General features: G+C 44.4%; 1 protein-coding gene across 1 annotated transcript; it reads left to right on the forward strand.

The window, feature by feature from the left end:
* Positions 1-1,516: 1,516 nt before the first annotated feature.
* LOC132613140 (uncharacterized) lies at positions 1,517-12,029 on the forward strand. The gene is made up of 2 exons (XM_060327189.1): positions 1,517-1,814; positions 11,998-12,029. The coding sequence occupies exons 1-2, from the start codon at positions 1,517-1,519 to the stop codon at positions 12,027-12,029; spliced, it is 330 nt and encodes a 109-aa protein (XP_060183172.1).
* Positions 12,030-16,714: the final 4,685 nt, after the last annotated feature.

Genomic DNA, 16,714 nt, shown 5'->3' on the forward strand with positions numbered 1-16,714 from the left:
ATAAAAAATTAATTAAATCCCTTAAGAAAATATATGAATTATTTTTCTCATTTAAATAGTATTGCAGTGCTAATTAAACTTAATACATTTATTTTCATAATTTAACACTTAAAAGCATATTTTAAGAAGATTAACCAAACAAAATCACTTTATAAAGTACCAAAAGAAGCACTTCTCAAAATGAATTAGCCAAACACAAGTTATTCTCCAAAAGTACTCTATTATAAAGCTATTTTAACAAAAGTATAGTAAAATAATTTTTAGAAGCTTGTCCAAACAAGCTCATATTAACCTTTCATATTGTCAGATTCCAGAAAATATATGTAGTCAAACATATGAAACTAATCAAATATAGGAATTTGCACTTTGTGTATGTTTTGACGTTTACTTATAGGTTAAATAATTACTTTCAAATTTGGAATTGTGTTAAAAATTTCAGATATAAATTTTTTATAATGTGTTTTGTTTCTCCATTGCAGATGTACTTCAAATTGTATCAATACAAAGTCATTCTTTTTCTTTGTTTTTATTTGTTTCTTCCAGTCAAATAACAGCTTTGTGCCCATGTATCATTTCCTCTGCCTTGTCTTTCTCATTGGTAGTTCTGATCACTGATCCCCTTCCCTCTCTCTCTCTCTAGGAAACTAACGTCTTCTTCTTCCCATCCCCAACTCCCTCATCTACCCCCACCCCTACCCCCCAACTCCGGCCACCCCCCAACTCCGGCCACCCCCAAACTACGGCCAGCAACCTCCCAGTGGCCTCCCCAGGTAAGTTTTCTCTTTCTCTCTCCTAGGGTTTGTGACAGACCTATACCCACCCCCACTCCTCTTCTTCTCCTATCTTCCTTTTCTTCTTTTCTCTTCTCTCCTCTCCTTCTCTCTGGTCCGACAGATTCAAGCTTCCCGCCGTGAACAGTGTTTCGGCGTGAACAGTGATTCCGGCGTGAACAGTGAACAATGATTCCGACGTCAGCAGGTTCTGTCTAACTGGAGTTGGTACCTCCGGTTTTAATTTTATTTTTTAATTCTCTGTATTTTACCCTTGCTGCTAATTTGCATCCTTGCATTACTTATTTCGTTTTTGTCGTAGTAGTTACACTTTCATCTAGATTAGTACTAACTTGTGTTTTAGTGTTGATTACTGCCTGGTCGAGTAGTTTATATTTGCTTTACTGGCTTGGGTAGATGATGGTGGACTAGGGTCATGTTCTCGGATAGGGGTGAGGGTTAGAGGGGGTAGGTGGGTTAAGGGAGTCTCTAGTCTACGCGTAGGGTCTTGGAATATTGGGACTCTAACGGGGAAGTCCATCGAACTAGTTAAGATTCTTAAGAAGAGGAGGATCAATATAGCTTGTGTCCAGGAGACTAAATGGGGAGGATCCAGGGCTACAGATGTGGATGAGTATAAGTTATGGTTCTCAGGTAGGTCGAGTGATAGGAATGGGGTAGGCATTTTAGTAGATAATGTCTTACGAGAACAGGTGATAGGGGTTAAGAGAGTCAGCGATAGGTTGATGACGATTAAGCTGGTTGTTGGAGGGTTTATTTTGCACATTATTAGTGCTTACGCGCCGCAAGCGGGCTTGGGCAAGGAGGAGAAAAGACGTTTTTGGGAGGATTTGGACGAGATGATGGGAAGTATACCGTCCACTGAGAAGCTATTCATCGGAGGAGATTTCAATGGGCATATTGGGTCAATTTCAGGGGGATATGACGATGTGCATGGAGGTTGTGGTTTCAGGGACAGGAACGGAGGAGGAGTTGCACTGTTGGATTTTGCAAAAGCCTTTGGGCTGATGGTGGCCAATTCGAGTTTCCCGAAGAAGGAGGAGCACTTGGTAACCTTTCGTAGTTCGGTGGCTAAGACGCAGATAGACTTTTTACTCCTTAGGAAGGAAGATAAAGGTCTTTGTAAAGACTGCAAGGTGATCCCGAGTGAGAATCTATCGACCCAGCATAAGCTCTTGGTGATGGATTTAGAAATCAAGATGAGGAAGAGAAAGAAGGTCGTGGACGATAGGCCTAGGATCAAATGGGGGAGTTTGACCATGACGGGTGCCACGGAGATAGGGGAGAAACTGAGATCTATGGGAGCCTGGGAGAGTAGTGGGGAGGCGACCAATATGTAGGATAGGACAGCCAGTTGCATTAGAGAAGTAGCTAGAGAGGTGCTGGGGGTCTCGAAGGGTAGTCGTGGTCGGCACCGAGGGGACTGGTGGTGGAATGGAAGAGTTCAAGAGAAGGTGGAAGCAAAAAAGGTGGCGTATGCGAAGTTGGTAGACAGCAAGGATGATGAAGAGAGGCGAACGAATAGGGAATTGTACAAGATGGTGAGGAAGGAGGCAAAGTTAGCGGTTACGGCGGCAAAGACAGCAGCTTTTGAACGCCTGTATGCCGAACTAGAGGACAAAGGCGGGGATAAGAAGTTGTATAGACTAGCCAAGGCGAGGGAGAGGAAGGCGCGCGACTTGGATCAGGTGAAGTGCATCAAGGATGAGGATGGTAGGGTACTAGTGGAGGACGCTCTCATTAGACGGAGATGGCAGTCATACTTCCACAAACTCTTGAACGATGGAGGGGACAGAGATATTGTGTTGGGAGATTTGGAGTACTCCGAGAGGTGTCGTGATTTTGGATATTGTAGGAATATAAAGGTTGAAGAAGTTAAGGGTGTTGTTCGTAGGATGAGTAGGGGAAGAGCGACCGGGCCCGATGAGATTCCGGGGGAATTTTGGAAGACTGCAGGCAGGGCAGGTTTAGAATGGTTGACTCGACTCTTTAATGTCATCTTTAAGATGACTAAGATGCCCGAAGAATGGCGATGCAGTACAATGATTCCATTGTACAAGAACAAGGGCGACATTCAAAGTTGCAACGACGACAGAGGGATCAAGCTGCTAAGCCACACTATGAAAGTGTGGGAAAGGGTGGTGGAGATGAGGGTGAGGAGAGGCGTGTCTATCTCAGAGAACCAGTTTGGATTCATGTCAGGGCGCTCAACTATAGAAACTATTCATCTTGTACGGAGACTGGTGGAGCAATATAGGGAGAGGAAGAGGGACTTGCACATGGTATTCATCGACCTATAAAAGGCATACGACAAAGTGCCGAGAGAGGTTCTATGGAGATGCTTGGAGGCTAGAGGTGTACATGTGGCGTACATTAGGGCGATCAAGGAAGTGTATGATGGGGCCAAGACCAGGGTAAGGACTTTGGGAGGAGACTCAGAGCACTTCCCAGTGGTGATGGGGCTGCATTAGGGATCAACTCTTAGCCCATTTTTATTCTCCTTGGTGATCGATGGATTGACGCGGCAAATTCAAGGTGAGGTGCCATGGTGTATGTTATTTGCGGATGACATAGTCATGATTGACGAGTCTCGCAGCGGGGTTAACGCTAAGCTGGAGGTTTGGAGACAAACTCTGAAGTCTAAAGGGTTCAAGTTGAGTAGGACCAAGACAGAGTACTTGGAGTGCAAGTTCAGTGATATAGTACAGGAGGCTGATGTGGAAGTGAAGCTTGGCACCCAGGTCATACAGAAGAAAGATAGTTTCAAGTATCTTGGGTCTATTATACAAGGAAATGGGGAGATTGATGATGACGTCACACATTGTATTGGTGCAGGATAGATGAAATGGAGGCTTGCTTCCGGAGTGTTGTGTGACAAGAAGGTGCCACCGAAACTTAAAGGCAAGTTCTACAAAGTGGTGGTTAGACCAACTATGTTGTATAGGGCGGAGTGTTGGCCAGTCAAGAAATCTCATGTTCAGAAGATGAAAGTGGCGGAAATGAGAATGCTGCGATGGATGTGTGGGCACACTAGGAGTGATAGGATTAGGAATGAAGTCATCCGAGACAAGGTTGGAATAGCCTCAGTGGAAGACAAGATGCGGGAAGCGAGGTTGAGATGGTTTGGGCATGTGATGCGGAGAGATGAAAATGCCCCAGTGCGGAGGTGCGAGAGGTTGGCCAGCGACGGTTTCAGAAGAGGTAGAGGTAGGCCGAAGAAGTATTGGGGGGAAGTGATTAGACATGACATGGCGCATTTCCTGCTTACGGAGGACATGACCTTAGATAGGAGGGTATGGAGGACTCATATTAGGGTAGAAGGATAGTAGGTAGTCGCGTTTATCCTCCCTTAAGAGTAGTTATGTTGTTCTATAGTTTCTTGTCTCTTGATTTCTGCGAGTATCTATTGGTTTATAATGGCTTATTTACTTTCATTGTTTTCATATTCATAGTTATTTATAGCAGTTAATTCTCCTTTTACCATGACTTTCTTGCTTTGTTATTCCTTGCTTTTATATTGTTTTTGATACGCTTGATCATATCTAACCTTTTGTCTTGTCCTTTTTTTTTTTTCTCTTCTCTCTTGAGCCGAGGGTCTTTCGGAAGCAGCCGCCCTACCTTTCAAGGTGGGGGTTAGGTCTGCGTACACTCTACCCTCCCCAGACCCCACATAGTGGGATTATACTGGGCTTGTTGTTGTTGTTGTTGTTGTTGTGTGGGCGCACGTGCGAGACACGTGAAAGAGAAACTAATCCCACATAAATATGATAAGAAAAATGTTCCACTTATTATAGGCTAGCTACCTGGAATATTTTACTAAGGTAAATTATAGTATAGGAAAACTTCTACACGGTTAACACATATGGAAATTGAACTCAATAACAAATGACATATTAAAAGCAATAAATACAAAAAAATAAAGTAGACGAACATAACTTATACGATGGAGTATACTCTTGTGATTATCAGAGTGAACCCGGGAGTTCCCCCAAACACTTCAAGAGGGGCTAAACAAGAACCCTCATGAAGCATTCAGAGGAACTCTAGGGAGCACCCTGAATCATATATGATCATCCCCTTCTTTATCGATCTCCAATCACTACAAAAACTATAGTGTTGATAATGTCGATTTTAATGACTGTTCTGAAAAACAGCCATATAACTTCATTTGCTTGTATTTCTCTTGGTTGAGCCTTCCTATTTATAACATGTTTTTTCTTAAAAAGAAGTTTATAGGAAATGTGCACATAAAAGGTCATGGAGGCATGAATCCATGGTTGAACTGAACCTGGTTGCAAATGTGGGTACTGTGGAAATTGGAGAATATTAATGGTAAATATGCCTTTTTACTTTTTTCTGTCTTGTCTAGTACCTTTCCTTTTTCTTTTTGCATGGATTTCTTTTTCAATTTCATATTTGTGTTTGCTTGTCATGAACATAAATTTCAGCAGTTCATTGACTAAAGCTCGTACGTATTAAAACAAATATGGGAAATCGGTAAGTAAATTCAATTATGGATCCTAATGTAGCAACATTGGAATCCAAGGTAAATCTCACTAGAGTTGAACGTGAACTCCCCATATCTTCATAACTCTTGGTGTAAGTTATTCCGTATATAAAGGCGGGTCCGAGATTTTAATTTGATGGGTTCAATCTTGTATACGGTAAAAACTGGATATGCGCAAAACCGGTGACACCAGGGCCGGGAGTAAGATCAAATGAGCACGAGTATGATCAGTCTTTTCTTCAGATCGGGGATTGCACCAACTGTAGCTGATCCGAGAAAAGAGAAGTAAATCTGTTGGTCCGGTGTCTCCGAACCAAATTCTGCGTTGCTGTTAGCCCGGTTTCGCCAAGTCAAGTTCTCGTGGCCGTTAGTCCGGTTTACCAGCTGCAGAACAGCCATGCGACAAGACCGTTCTGCCATTTTGTACTGACAACCGTACGGATGTCAAACCGTACGGTCCTATCTTATCCTTTTAAGGTTTCTTTATTCCAAAAGGGTTTTGTGTAGTATGAAAGGCCCATGAGACAAAACTATAAATAGAGGACATTTCCCTACTTTTAGGGGTTAGTTTTTTGAGATCTAGAATATTGTAATAGCAAATATATATTAAAGCATTATCTCTCTCTCTCTCTCTCTCTCTCTCTCTCTCTCTCTCTCTCTCTCTCTCTAGTCCGAATCAGTGGATCTTTGTGGTTTTTGCTTATTCTTCTAACACCATTAGCTCAATCATCTATAGCAACATATTCATTCAAGGCATTGATATATATTCTTATATACATATTGTAGCACGCAAATCCATAAATATTTCTCATAAACCCAAATAGATTAAAGTTATCCACATATCCTATACCTCACTTACAAATTCAATTTTTACCTAAATCCGAGGTAAACAGTTTGGCGCCCACCGTGGGGCTAGGATAATAGTGGTTTTTTAATCTTGGCTTCTATCTCCTACCCGTTGGATTAAGAAATCTTTTGTTGATCTATGTGAAAATGGACCAAATGGCAAGCAGTGGGCAATCTGGTCATGTCAACAACAACGAGATTGTGGCCGAAAACGAGAACAGTGTGCTATAGGACCTACCAACAGATCCCATCGACCTAAATTCTGTTGATTCGAAGGAAGGCCTCAACCGGCAGAACACCGTGAACTAGGAGAATGCCACCCAGCTGGCCACTGATCCCTTAAATACTCATAATTCAATTATCCCAAGCACAAGGCCGGAGTATTACAGGAACAGAGAACCGCCATCGCCGAACAAGGAATCGCAATAGCTCAGCTGCAAAGTAAAAATGATAAAGCGGCCCCGGAGAGGTCGAAAGGTGTCGCCGAACCAAGAAGGGACGAAACCTGGATAGTCGAGAGTAATGGATCGGGAGACGGTTCATCCATCGAAGTTCTGAGAATGCTCGAAACATTGGCAAAGCGGGTAGACTGAACTGAGAAAAGGGTGGAAACATATAACTCTCGGGTGGATCAGATCCCGGGGGCTCCACCTATTTTAAAAGGATCGGATTCAAAGAGGTACATTCAAAGGCCTTTTCCTCTAAGTGCGGCTCCGAAATTCATCCTGAAGAGGTCAAAATGCCGGATATCCAGAAATATGACGGCACAACGGACACACAGGAGCATGTGACTTCATACACCTGTGCCATAAAAGGCAATGACGTCGAAGAGGATGAAATTGAGTCCGTGTTGTTGAAAAAGTTTGGGGAAACCCTATGGAAGGGAGCATTGACTTGGTACGACCATCTGCCCGAGCATTCAATCACTTCTTTCGAAATGCTCGCGGATGCGTTCATAAAAGCCCATGCTGGAGCTAAAAAGGTCCAGGCTCAGAAGGCGGATATTTTCCGTATAGCCCAAAGGGACGATGAGTTGTTACATGAATTTGTCAACCAGTTCCAAAGGGAACAGATGGAGCTCCTTCCGGTTCCGGAGGAATGGGCTGCACAAGCTTTTACCAAAGGACTTAATCCTCGAAGCTCGACGACTTCGTTCAAACTAAAAGAAAACTTGATGGAATACGAGGTTGCGACCTGGGCAGATGTCTATAACAGATACGAATCAAAGATTTGGGTAGAGGATGACCAACTCAAACTCCCCCCGGGGCCCATAAGTATGAGCAAAAGCTCTGAGAGACGAGGAAAAATTACGAGCCGGAGTCAAGAACATCGAGGGAAAGGTATCGTCCATACTCTCATTCGGAAAAGCCAAGCTTCAGGTCGGAAAAATTAAGGGTTGGTCCTAGTCAATTCTCCGGTCGGGATGATAAACGGACCGAGTGGCCGTTGAACAGTCGAGGTCTATCATTTAGAAGTGATGCCGAGAGTTCGGCTAGTAACAAAGACCTACCGAGGATATCGAAGTACAACCTCAACATCAATACCTCCGATTTCGTCTCGGCCATTGGTCGTCTCGCAGAAGTAAGATGGCCGAGACCACTGAGATCAGATTCTGGTCAACGGGACCCGAGCGTGATGTGTGAGTACCATGGAACTCATGGGCACAGAACTGAAAACTGTCGCCAATTGAGGGAGGAGGTGGCTCAGTTACTGAAAAATGGCCACCTTCGATAATTCCTGAGCGAACAAGCTAAAGGCCACTACAAGGAAAGGGAGTCCCACAAACGGGCCAAACCGGTGGAACCTCAACATATAATCAACATGATAATCGGAAGTACAGATGCTCCTCAAGGGCCGGTGATGAAACGGACAAAGGTTACCGTTGTGCGTGAGAAGCGCAGTCGGGATTACGTGCACAAGGGTTCCATCTCCTTCAGTAACGAGGATGCAGAAGGCATCATTCAACCACACAATGATGCGTTGGTAATTTCTGTTCTTATTTTTAAATCACAAGTTAAACGTATTTTGATTGACCCAGGTAGCTCGGCCAATATCATCCCGTGGAAAGTGGTTGAACAGCTAAGGCTACTCAATCAGATTGTACCAGTAGCCCGAGTGATTAGTGGGTTCAATATGGCGAGTGAAACCACGAAGGGGGATAATTCTTTGCTGGTCAACATTGATGGCACCATTCAGCAGACGGTGTTCTATGTCATCGAAGGGGATATGAAGTATAATGTTTTGCTTGGCAGACCGTGGATACATAGCATGAGGGCTGTGCCATCGACATTACATCAGCTACTGAAATTCCGAACACCGGAGGGGATAAAAACCATCCGAGGTGAACAGCCCGCTGCAAGGGGGATATTCACAGTCGAGGAAGCACCACTCTTTCCCAAAAAATCGGATCCAAAAGATGATGAGTCAGTCACTGGCAAGGACTCTAAATAGCAACTAAAGTGTACGGGTTCGACAATGGAGCAGAAGGGGTCGGACCCGGGGTATGAAGAGGATGATTTCAGTGTACCCATATCATTCGTCTTGTCGGATGACTCGGATGCAACCAAGTCTACAGTAAAGGAGCTGAAGCAAGTCATCTTGTTCGAATATCTACCGGATAGAAAGGTATACCTGGGCATGGGGTTAACCTTGGATCTTAGGAACAAGTTAATTAAGTTTCTTCAAACTAATGCCGATTGTTTCACATGGTCCCATATAGATATGACAGGTGTGCCACCGGAAGTGACGACTCACAAGCTCAGCCTTGACAGGAGTTTTCCCCCGGTGAAGCAGAAGAGGAGGCCCATGGCAGAGCCAAAACACGCCTTCGTAAAGGATGAGGTAACAAAGCTTTTGAAAATAGGCTCTATCCGGGAGGTAAAATACCCGGATTGGTTAGCTAACGTAGTGATGGTGCCGAACAAAGGTAATAAATTTAGAATGTGCGTTGATTATAAGGATTTAAACAAAGCATGCCTAAAGGATTCATTTCCGATGCCTCACATCGATAGAATGATTGATGCGACGGTCGGGCATGAGATGTTAATTTTTCTCGATGCTTACTCCGGGTACAACCAAATCCGAATGCACCCGGAGTATCAAGAGAAAACATTCTTTATTACCCGGTACGGGACTTACTGTTACAATGTCATGCCCTTCGGATTAAAAAATGCCGGTGCAACTTACCAACGCCTAGTTAATGGGATGTTCGAAGAACAGATAGGGAAAACAATGGAAGTTTATATTGATGACATAATAGTCAAGTCCCTATAAACAGAGGGCCATTTAAAACATTTGCAGGAAACCTTCGATGTACTCCGTAAATACAACAAGAAGCTTAACCCGGAAAAATGTGCCTTTGGGCAAGTTCTTGGGTTTCATGGTGTCCAACTGGGGAATTGAAATTAACCCGGACAAGATCAAAGTCATCGAGGATATTGAGGTGGTAAATAACGTCAAAGGAGTGCAGAGGCTCGCCGGAAGGATAGCAGCGCTGAGTCGGTTCTTATCGGGATCTTTAGATAAAAGTCACCGTTTCTTCTCCTTATTAAGGAAGAAGAATGACTTCGTTTGGACACCGGAATGCCAAAGAGCCTTGAAGGAATTGAAAAAGTACTTGTCTAGTCCGCCTCTGCTGCACACACTGAAGGCGGATGAGCAGTTGTTTCTCTACCTTGCAGTATCTGAGGTAGCGGTAAGTGGTGTTTTGGTCTGAAAAGAATCAGGTACGCAATTCCCTATATATTATGTGAGTAGAACTTTAAGAGATGCGGAGACCCGTTATCCCCACCTTGAAAAGTTGGCTTTGGCATTGGTAAGTGCTTCAAGAAAGCTCAAACCTTACTTTCAATGCCATTCGATATGCGTAGTAACTACTTATCCTCTAAACAACATCATGCATAAACCAAAATTGTCGGGTAGACTGACCAAATGGGCCGTAGAGATTAGCGGATATGATATCGAATATAAACCCCGGACGGCTATTAAGTCCCAAATCTTGGTCGATTTTGTGGCAGATTTTACCCCAGTTATGATCCCCGAGGTTGAGAAAGAACTTCTGCTAACCTCGGGAAAGGCTTTGGGTATTTGGTCTTTACACACGGACGAGGCCTCGAACCTTAAAGGTTCCGGGCTAGGCATCGTCCTTAAAACCCCCGCCGGAGATGCCATTAGACGGTCGATTAGAACTATTAAATTGACTAACAATGAAGCCGAGTATGAGGCTATGATTGCAGGTTTAGAATTAGCTCAGAGTATGGGGGCCGAAATAATTGAAGTAAAATGCAACTCTCTCTTGGTCGTTAACCAAGTAAATGGCGTATTCGAGGTTAAGGATGAACGAATGCAAAGGTAACTGGAGAAAATCCAAGTGATACTACACCGGTTTAAAGAGTGGACCGTGTAGCATGTACCCAGGGAGCAGAACAGCGAAGCCGATGCATTGGCCACTTTAGGCTCTTCAGTCAAAGGGGAAGAAATCAACCCCGGAACTATAGTGCAATTGATGAATTCGGCGGTAGAAAACGGGCATGCTAAAATAAACATGATGGGTCTAACTTGGGATTGTCACAACAAATACATCGACTACTTGCAAGATGGAAAGCTCCCGAGTGACCCAAAAGAATCACGGTCACTAAGTACAAAAGCAGCACGATTCTGCTTAATAGACGGCCAATTGTATCGACGGTCTCTCTTCGGGCCCCTGGCCAAGTGTTTGGGTCCCGGAGAAACTGATTATGTGATGAGAGAGGTCCATGAGGGGACCTGCGGTAATCACTCCGGTGCAGAAGCCTTGGTTCGAAAAATTATGAGAGTCGGTTATTACTGGAACCGGATGGAGGAGGATTCGAAGAATTTTGTCCGAAAATGTGATGGGTGTCAAAGACATGCCCCGATGATTCATCAGCCCGGGGAGTTGCTACACTCGGTGATATCACCTTGGCCCTTCATGAAGTGGGGAATGGACATTGTTGGTCTTCTGCCATGGGCACCAGGTAAGGCCCGTTTTATTTTGTTTATGACTGACTATTTCTCCAAATGGGTTGAAGCGCAGGCCTTCGAAAAAATTAGAGAATAAGAGGTTATTGACTTCATATGGGACCACATTATTTGTCGTTTCGGCATCTCGGCCGAGATAACTTGTGATAACGTTCCTCAGTTCATTGGCAGCAAAGTCAATGATTTCCTCAAAGGGTTGAAGATCAAGAAAATTGTATCAACTCCGCATCACCCAAGTGCAAATGGACAGGCAGAATCCACGAATAAAACAATAATTCAAAATCTAAGAAAAAGACTTGAAACATTGAAGCATTACTGGAGGGAAGTGCTACCGGAGGTATTGTGGGCTTACAGAACCACATCAAAATCAAGCACGGGAGAAACGCCTTTCTCGTTGGTCTACAATGCCGAATCCCTCATCCCCATAGAAGTTGGTTAACCGAGTCTCCGATTCAGATACACCACCGGTGAGTCAAACGAGAAGGCCATGGCCATAAAACTCGACCTCACGGATGAACTTCGCGAAAATGCGTTGGTCCGTATTGCAGCCTAGAAACAGAGAATTGAAAGGTACTACAACCGGAGGGCCAATTTTTGTCATTTCCAAGTTGGAGACTTAGTGCTTCGAAAAGTTACTTTGAACACCAAGAATCCCAACGATGGAAAGTTGGGTCTGAACTGGGAAGGGCTATACAAGATAATCGAAATAATGGGTAAAGGGTTGTATCAGCTGGAATCCATAGATGGACAACGGTTTCGAAATAACTGGAATGTGGCTCATTTGAAGAGATACTACTGCTAAGGTATGGACACCTATCCTTGTGTTTATTTTTTGTTAATCTTTCTTTTTTGCAGGAAGTCGAGTACCGGATGAAGTTAGGTGCTAGGTCTGAAAACACGTGTTGCACTCTTTTCCTTAGTACGATTTTGTCCCAAAATGGGTTTTCCAATAAGGTTTTTAATGAGGCAACAAGTACAACGTGTTACTTGATAAAAACGAGGACAAGTGTCCGGAAACTTGGGGTTATACCCTACGAGTGGGGACTTGATAGTGCTTACCCGATCATGCAGCTCGGATAAACACTAGGGGACTACTATATCCACATCGAGGCTTACCCCGATTAATAGAAAACAAAGCAGCTCAACAAAACAAGTGAACGTTGTTAGGTGCTACCCCAGAGAATTCCTCAAAATTTTGTATTTCTCATCTTCATCCAAAATCGGACCTTCTGTATTAGGTTTCGATGTAAGGAGCAAACGATCAGAATGAATCATGTCCACTTAATAGTTGCTACGGCAAAAACAAAAGGAAACAGACAAAATCTTCATATCATGTACATGCAAGTACTTGCAATATAAAAATTATTGAAAATTCAGATTATTGCATTTCGGATATGTCTTCTTGTTAAACACCCTACCCCGATGATTACCACTGAAATTCGGCATCATTTTATCTAAATACCCTATATCGGGGACTATAGTCGAAATTCGACAAAGGCAACAAGGTCGCATTGAACCAAGCCAAAATCTTTTAACACCCTCGAATGGGGACTGCTATATCAAAAATTGATAAGGCAGGGATTCAAGTGTCCGAACCTAATCTATGATAAGTAAGCTGTCGAAAAACATTGGCCGTAAAATGCCTAACGTGATTCGGAGACGTCTGAATTCACAGAGCAGAAATAAGTCCCACGGGACCACTCGATTAAATCCCCGGACAAAATGTACCGAACAAAAAGAAAAGCCGATATTTAGGCACAGTCCAGAAAAATGACTCCGAGCCTTTGTTTATTCTTTAACGAGACTGGCGATTAGGGAAAAAGTCGTAACGAGCATTCAGGTAAAAGAATAAAGAGAATCAGAAAGGAAAATGCACATTCCATATATGAAAGTTTTTACATCCGAAATTTCTACAAAGCTAAAAAACAAAACAAGCCAAAAAGGCAAAGGCAAAATAAAGGATAATGCAGGCCCTGGTCTACCCGGTGCGACTGGAGACGGAGTGCTCGGATACCGTTCTCTCAGAATCGTTATCGAGGGCTCTCTTGGCTTCCTCCTCGATCGTTCTGGTTTCGAGTATCAGGGCCGGGAGGTCCCCAAATCCTTGTTGGGCTTGCTTAAGGGTGGCCCTCCGGGACTTCCACCGTCCATACTCAACCGCAATCGTGGTATGAGCCTCGGCAGCCTCTACATTCTTAAGAGACTCAGCTAAGTCGGCCTCAGCTTGGGCCAATTTAGCCACTAATTCCAACCTCTCTTCATCGAGGATTCTTTGAACTTGAGTAGCCGACTCAAGCTCGGCCTTCAGAATGTCATTGGCCTCGGCTGCCTCCTCGAATTTAGTTTTGAGCTCATCACATATCCGGGCCCTATCCTCGGCTTTCTGTTCGAATACCCTCAACTTCTCCTTGTACTCAGCATTCTTGGATTCAAGCAGCCTATGCCTCTCGGCCATATTCACGGCATTAGCCTTGACCGAGTCCAGCTCACTCCGAAGTTGAGAGATAGTGGCCTCGAGTTCACCGAGCCTCGAAGTAAAACGGGTATTGTCTTGGCTAAGGCCGACCTTGTCCGCTTCCAGGAGCCAGTTCTTTTCAACCATTCCGTCCAACTCAGCCTTCAACCGAATATGTTCGGCCTTCGCTGCTTCGACTCGGGTTGAAGGTTGGAAAGGGCAGCTGCCCGGTAAAATTGATCCTCCTTTACTTGCAAAAGGTGCTGGAACTTCTCCGCTTCCCGACCCTGGGCATCCAGCTGGCCCTTAAGGTCATCTACCTCTTGCTGAGCACGGATGAAGGCCTCATTGACGAGCACCACACTCTGTAAAAGAAATGAGAAGTTGAACTTGGATAAAACCGGAGCTAAAGTACACATTGAATTATGGAAGGCTTAGGTGATAAGCTTACCTGGTTGCCCGTGTGCATGCCTTCATTAATGAGACTCTGCCAAGGGACTCCGACCATCTTCCGCTTATCCGAGTCCGAGATGAAGGGCCTCAGATAGCTTGCAATTCCTACAGGACGGGACAAGAAACTGCAATCCTCGGGGACAGTGACCACGACCGACCTTGTCCTCCTCGGTTCCACGCTCGAGGCCGGGAAAACACATACTAGGATTTCCCTTGAACCAGTTTCGGTGGACCGACTAGCTGCCCTCGTGACCCGTGGGATAGGGAGATGTCCGAAACCGGCTGCTTTCCCTGTATCTGAGAACATGTCATCGAAGTTATCTAACCTCAGCGCAGGAGAAGTTGGAGCAGCCTCAGCGGTCTCGGTAGAGGCAGGTGCCTCGGATGTTACAGCTGGGTCACCACCGGGCAGTGGGCCAGTATCCACTGGAGCCTCGGTGTCAGGGACCGGCTCAGCTTTTTGTTCGGCCTCAGCAGTCGAGGCGAGCCCGGATCTTCTATTCCTTTGCAGGGGGGCCTCCTCAGATGAAGCATCACCTGAAATGTCAACATATTCAATTTACCTTAGAGGAGTCGGATGAAGAACTTCTTCCCCACCTGTGTGCACAGTCGGAGTTGAAGGTCCTTCCCCGGCTGAAGAAAATGGCGGAATGGTGGCTTCCTCCTCCGGAACAGAGGCGACGGAGGGGGCTACACCGACCCTTCGAATAAGAAAATCGGGCTCTGCTTCATCCCTTAGAGTCCGAACGACGCTCCTTGCCCTCTTCTTCGGTTTCTGCCCTTTGTCCGAGGGCTTTCTCCGCCTTTTATTGGCAGCAGCAATAAGACGAGATGTCCCAGCTTAATAAAATTCAGGTACCGGCGTAGCAGGCTCGGCTGCTGGCTCCGGTCTTGGCTCCACCGAGCCCTTAGGTAAATCTGAATACCGAAGAGGTTATAAAAATGAAAGAAAAAAGTAGAAGATACATTATATTCCAATTCAAGCAGAGTATTACCGTGATTTTGGGCAACCCATCGGCCACGCGACAGGTTCCCTCATGTCCGTTCTTCATGGGTGTGTTGACCGAGGAGTGCTCCAACCCATTCATTCATGTTCCGGACGGCCGGAGGTATCCATGCCACGGCTGATATAAAGAGAGAAGGGGAGAAATCGTGTGAATACAAGGGAGCAAGTGTTTGACAAAGCATTCAAGATTAATTATTGAAGGGAGAACTGAGAAACTTACGATTATCGTTCCACCTCTCCGGAAAAGGCATATAATCAGCCGGAATAATGTCTGCTGTCCTCACCCGGACGTAACGCTCTAACCAGCCTCGGTCTCTGTCTTCATCCATCTTCGAAAAGATCGGGTTCTGACCTCACTTGGCGAGTTTTATCACGCCCCCTCGGAATAGCCTCGGGGAATATAAACGAATGAAATGTGTCATAGTAAATTCCCTTTTTACATTGTTGGCCAACAGCCGGAGGTAGGCTACGGTCCTCCAGATTATCGGATCAATTTGGGCCAAGGTCACGCTGTATGTCTGGCACATATCCAAAATAACCAAGTTAATTGGGGGGTTGAGCTTGAGTGTGAAGGGATAGGTGTAAACATACAAGAAGCCTTCCCTATGATTGGTGATAGATTCATTGGGCCCGGGGGAGAACGCTTGCACCAGACGGTTATCCCATCCGCAATCAGCCCGGACCTGATCAAGTTTATCCTCGGTAATAGACGAATGATATCGCCTTACATCGAACCCTCTATCCGCAACCAGATAAGGCTTCTCGGCTTCAAATTCTTTGTTGTAGTTGGGTTTGGACGGTACTATGTCCAAAACGGTAGGTTCAATGAAGGTTTTTCCTTTGGGTTGTGAGGTTGGCTCGGCTCCTTGAGAAGAAACCGAGGGAACATCTTGGGAGGTAGTTTCGGTGTTGGTAGACATTTAGAAGATATGGAAAAGGAGATTAATGAATTCAAAGTCGGATAAACTTTCCCCATCTTTAGCCATAGACAGATTTGTCGTTCTACTTTGGTATAATCTACGTCTCTTTCTTCTGCAATATCAGACGCCCATCGTTGACACCTATTACTTCCTTTTCTTTTATTTTCGGTCAACACAAAAATCCAACAATGATCTCTGAAAGAATCACAAGGGAGATTTGATTTTTAACGACTAATTCAACTTGAAATCCCGCCCAAATCGAAACCCTAGACTTTAATTTTACACCTATAAATACATCTCTAAGTCTTCAGCCGAAGGGGAGATTTTTTAGTCCGTAACTTCCCCCCTAAATTACATACCATTTGATAAATTATTTTTATCTGTTCTTAAGTATTGTCTGATACTAAAACTTTCTGGTCCGTTTCGATCTGGGATTCGAATCTGTTCGAGTGTAGATTCGAGAATCGGGCCTAGTTCACTGCACTTGAAGAAGGTAAACAATCCTTCTTTAATTAGTTTAATTTCAGTTTTGGTAGCTTAAGAAGTAGTTATATGTTCACACATGTTTGTTGTTTAAGTTGGCTGAACCTCAGTTTAGTGACTTGTAGTATCATGCATGCTCAGGATTAGCTGGTTTGGTTTTGCTTTAGTGATGTTTGTATGTTCTTGTCTTAATTTAGTTTGAGGTTTTTGCAGTTTAATGGTTGATAGCATCTATATGTTTATGTCTTATTTTAG

The sequence above is a fragment of the Lycium barbarum genome, chromosome 10, assembly GCF_019175385.1.
Source record: "Lycium barbarum isolate Lr01 chromosome 10, ASM1917538v2, whole genome shotgun sequence".
NCBI lineage: Eukaryota > Viridiplantae > Streptophyta > Magnoliopsida > Solanales > Solanaceae > Lycium > Lycium barbarum.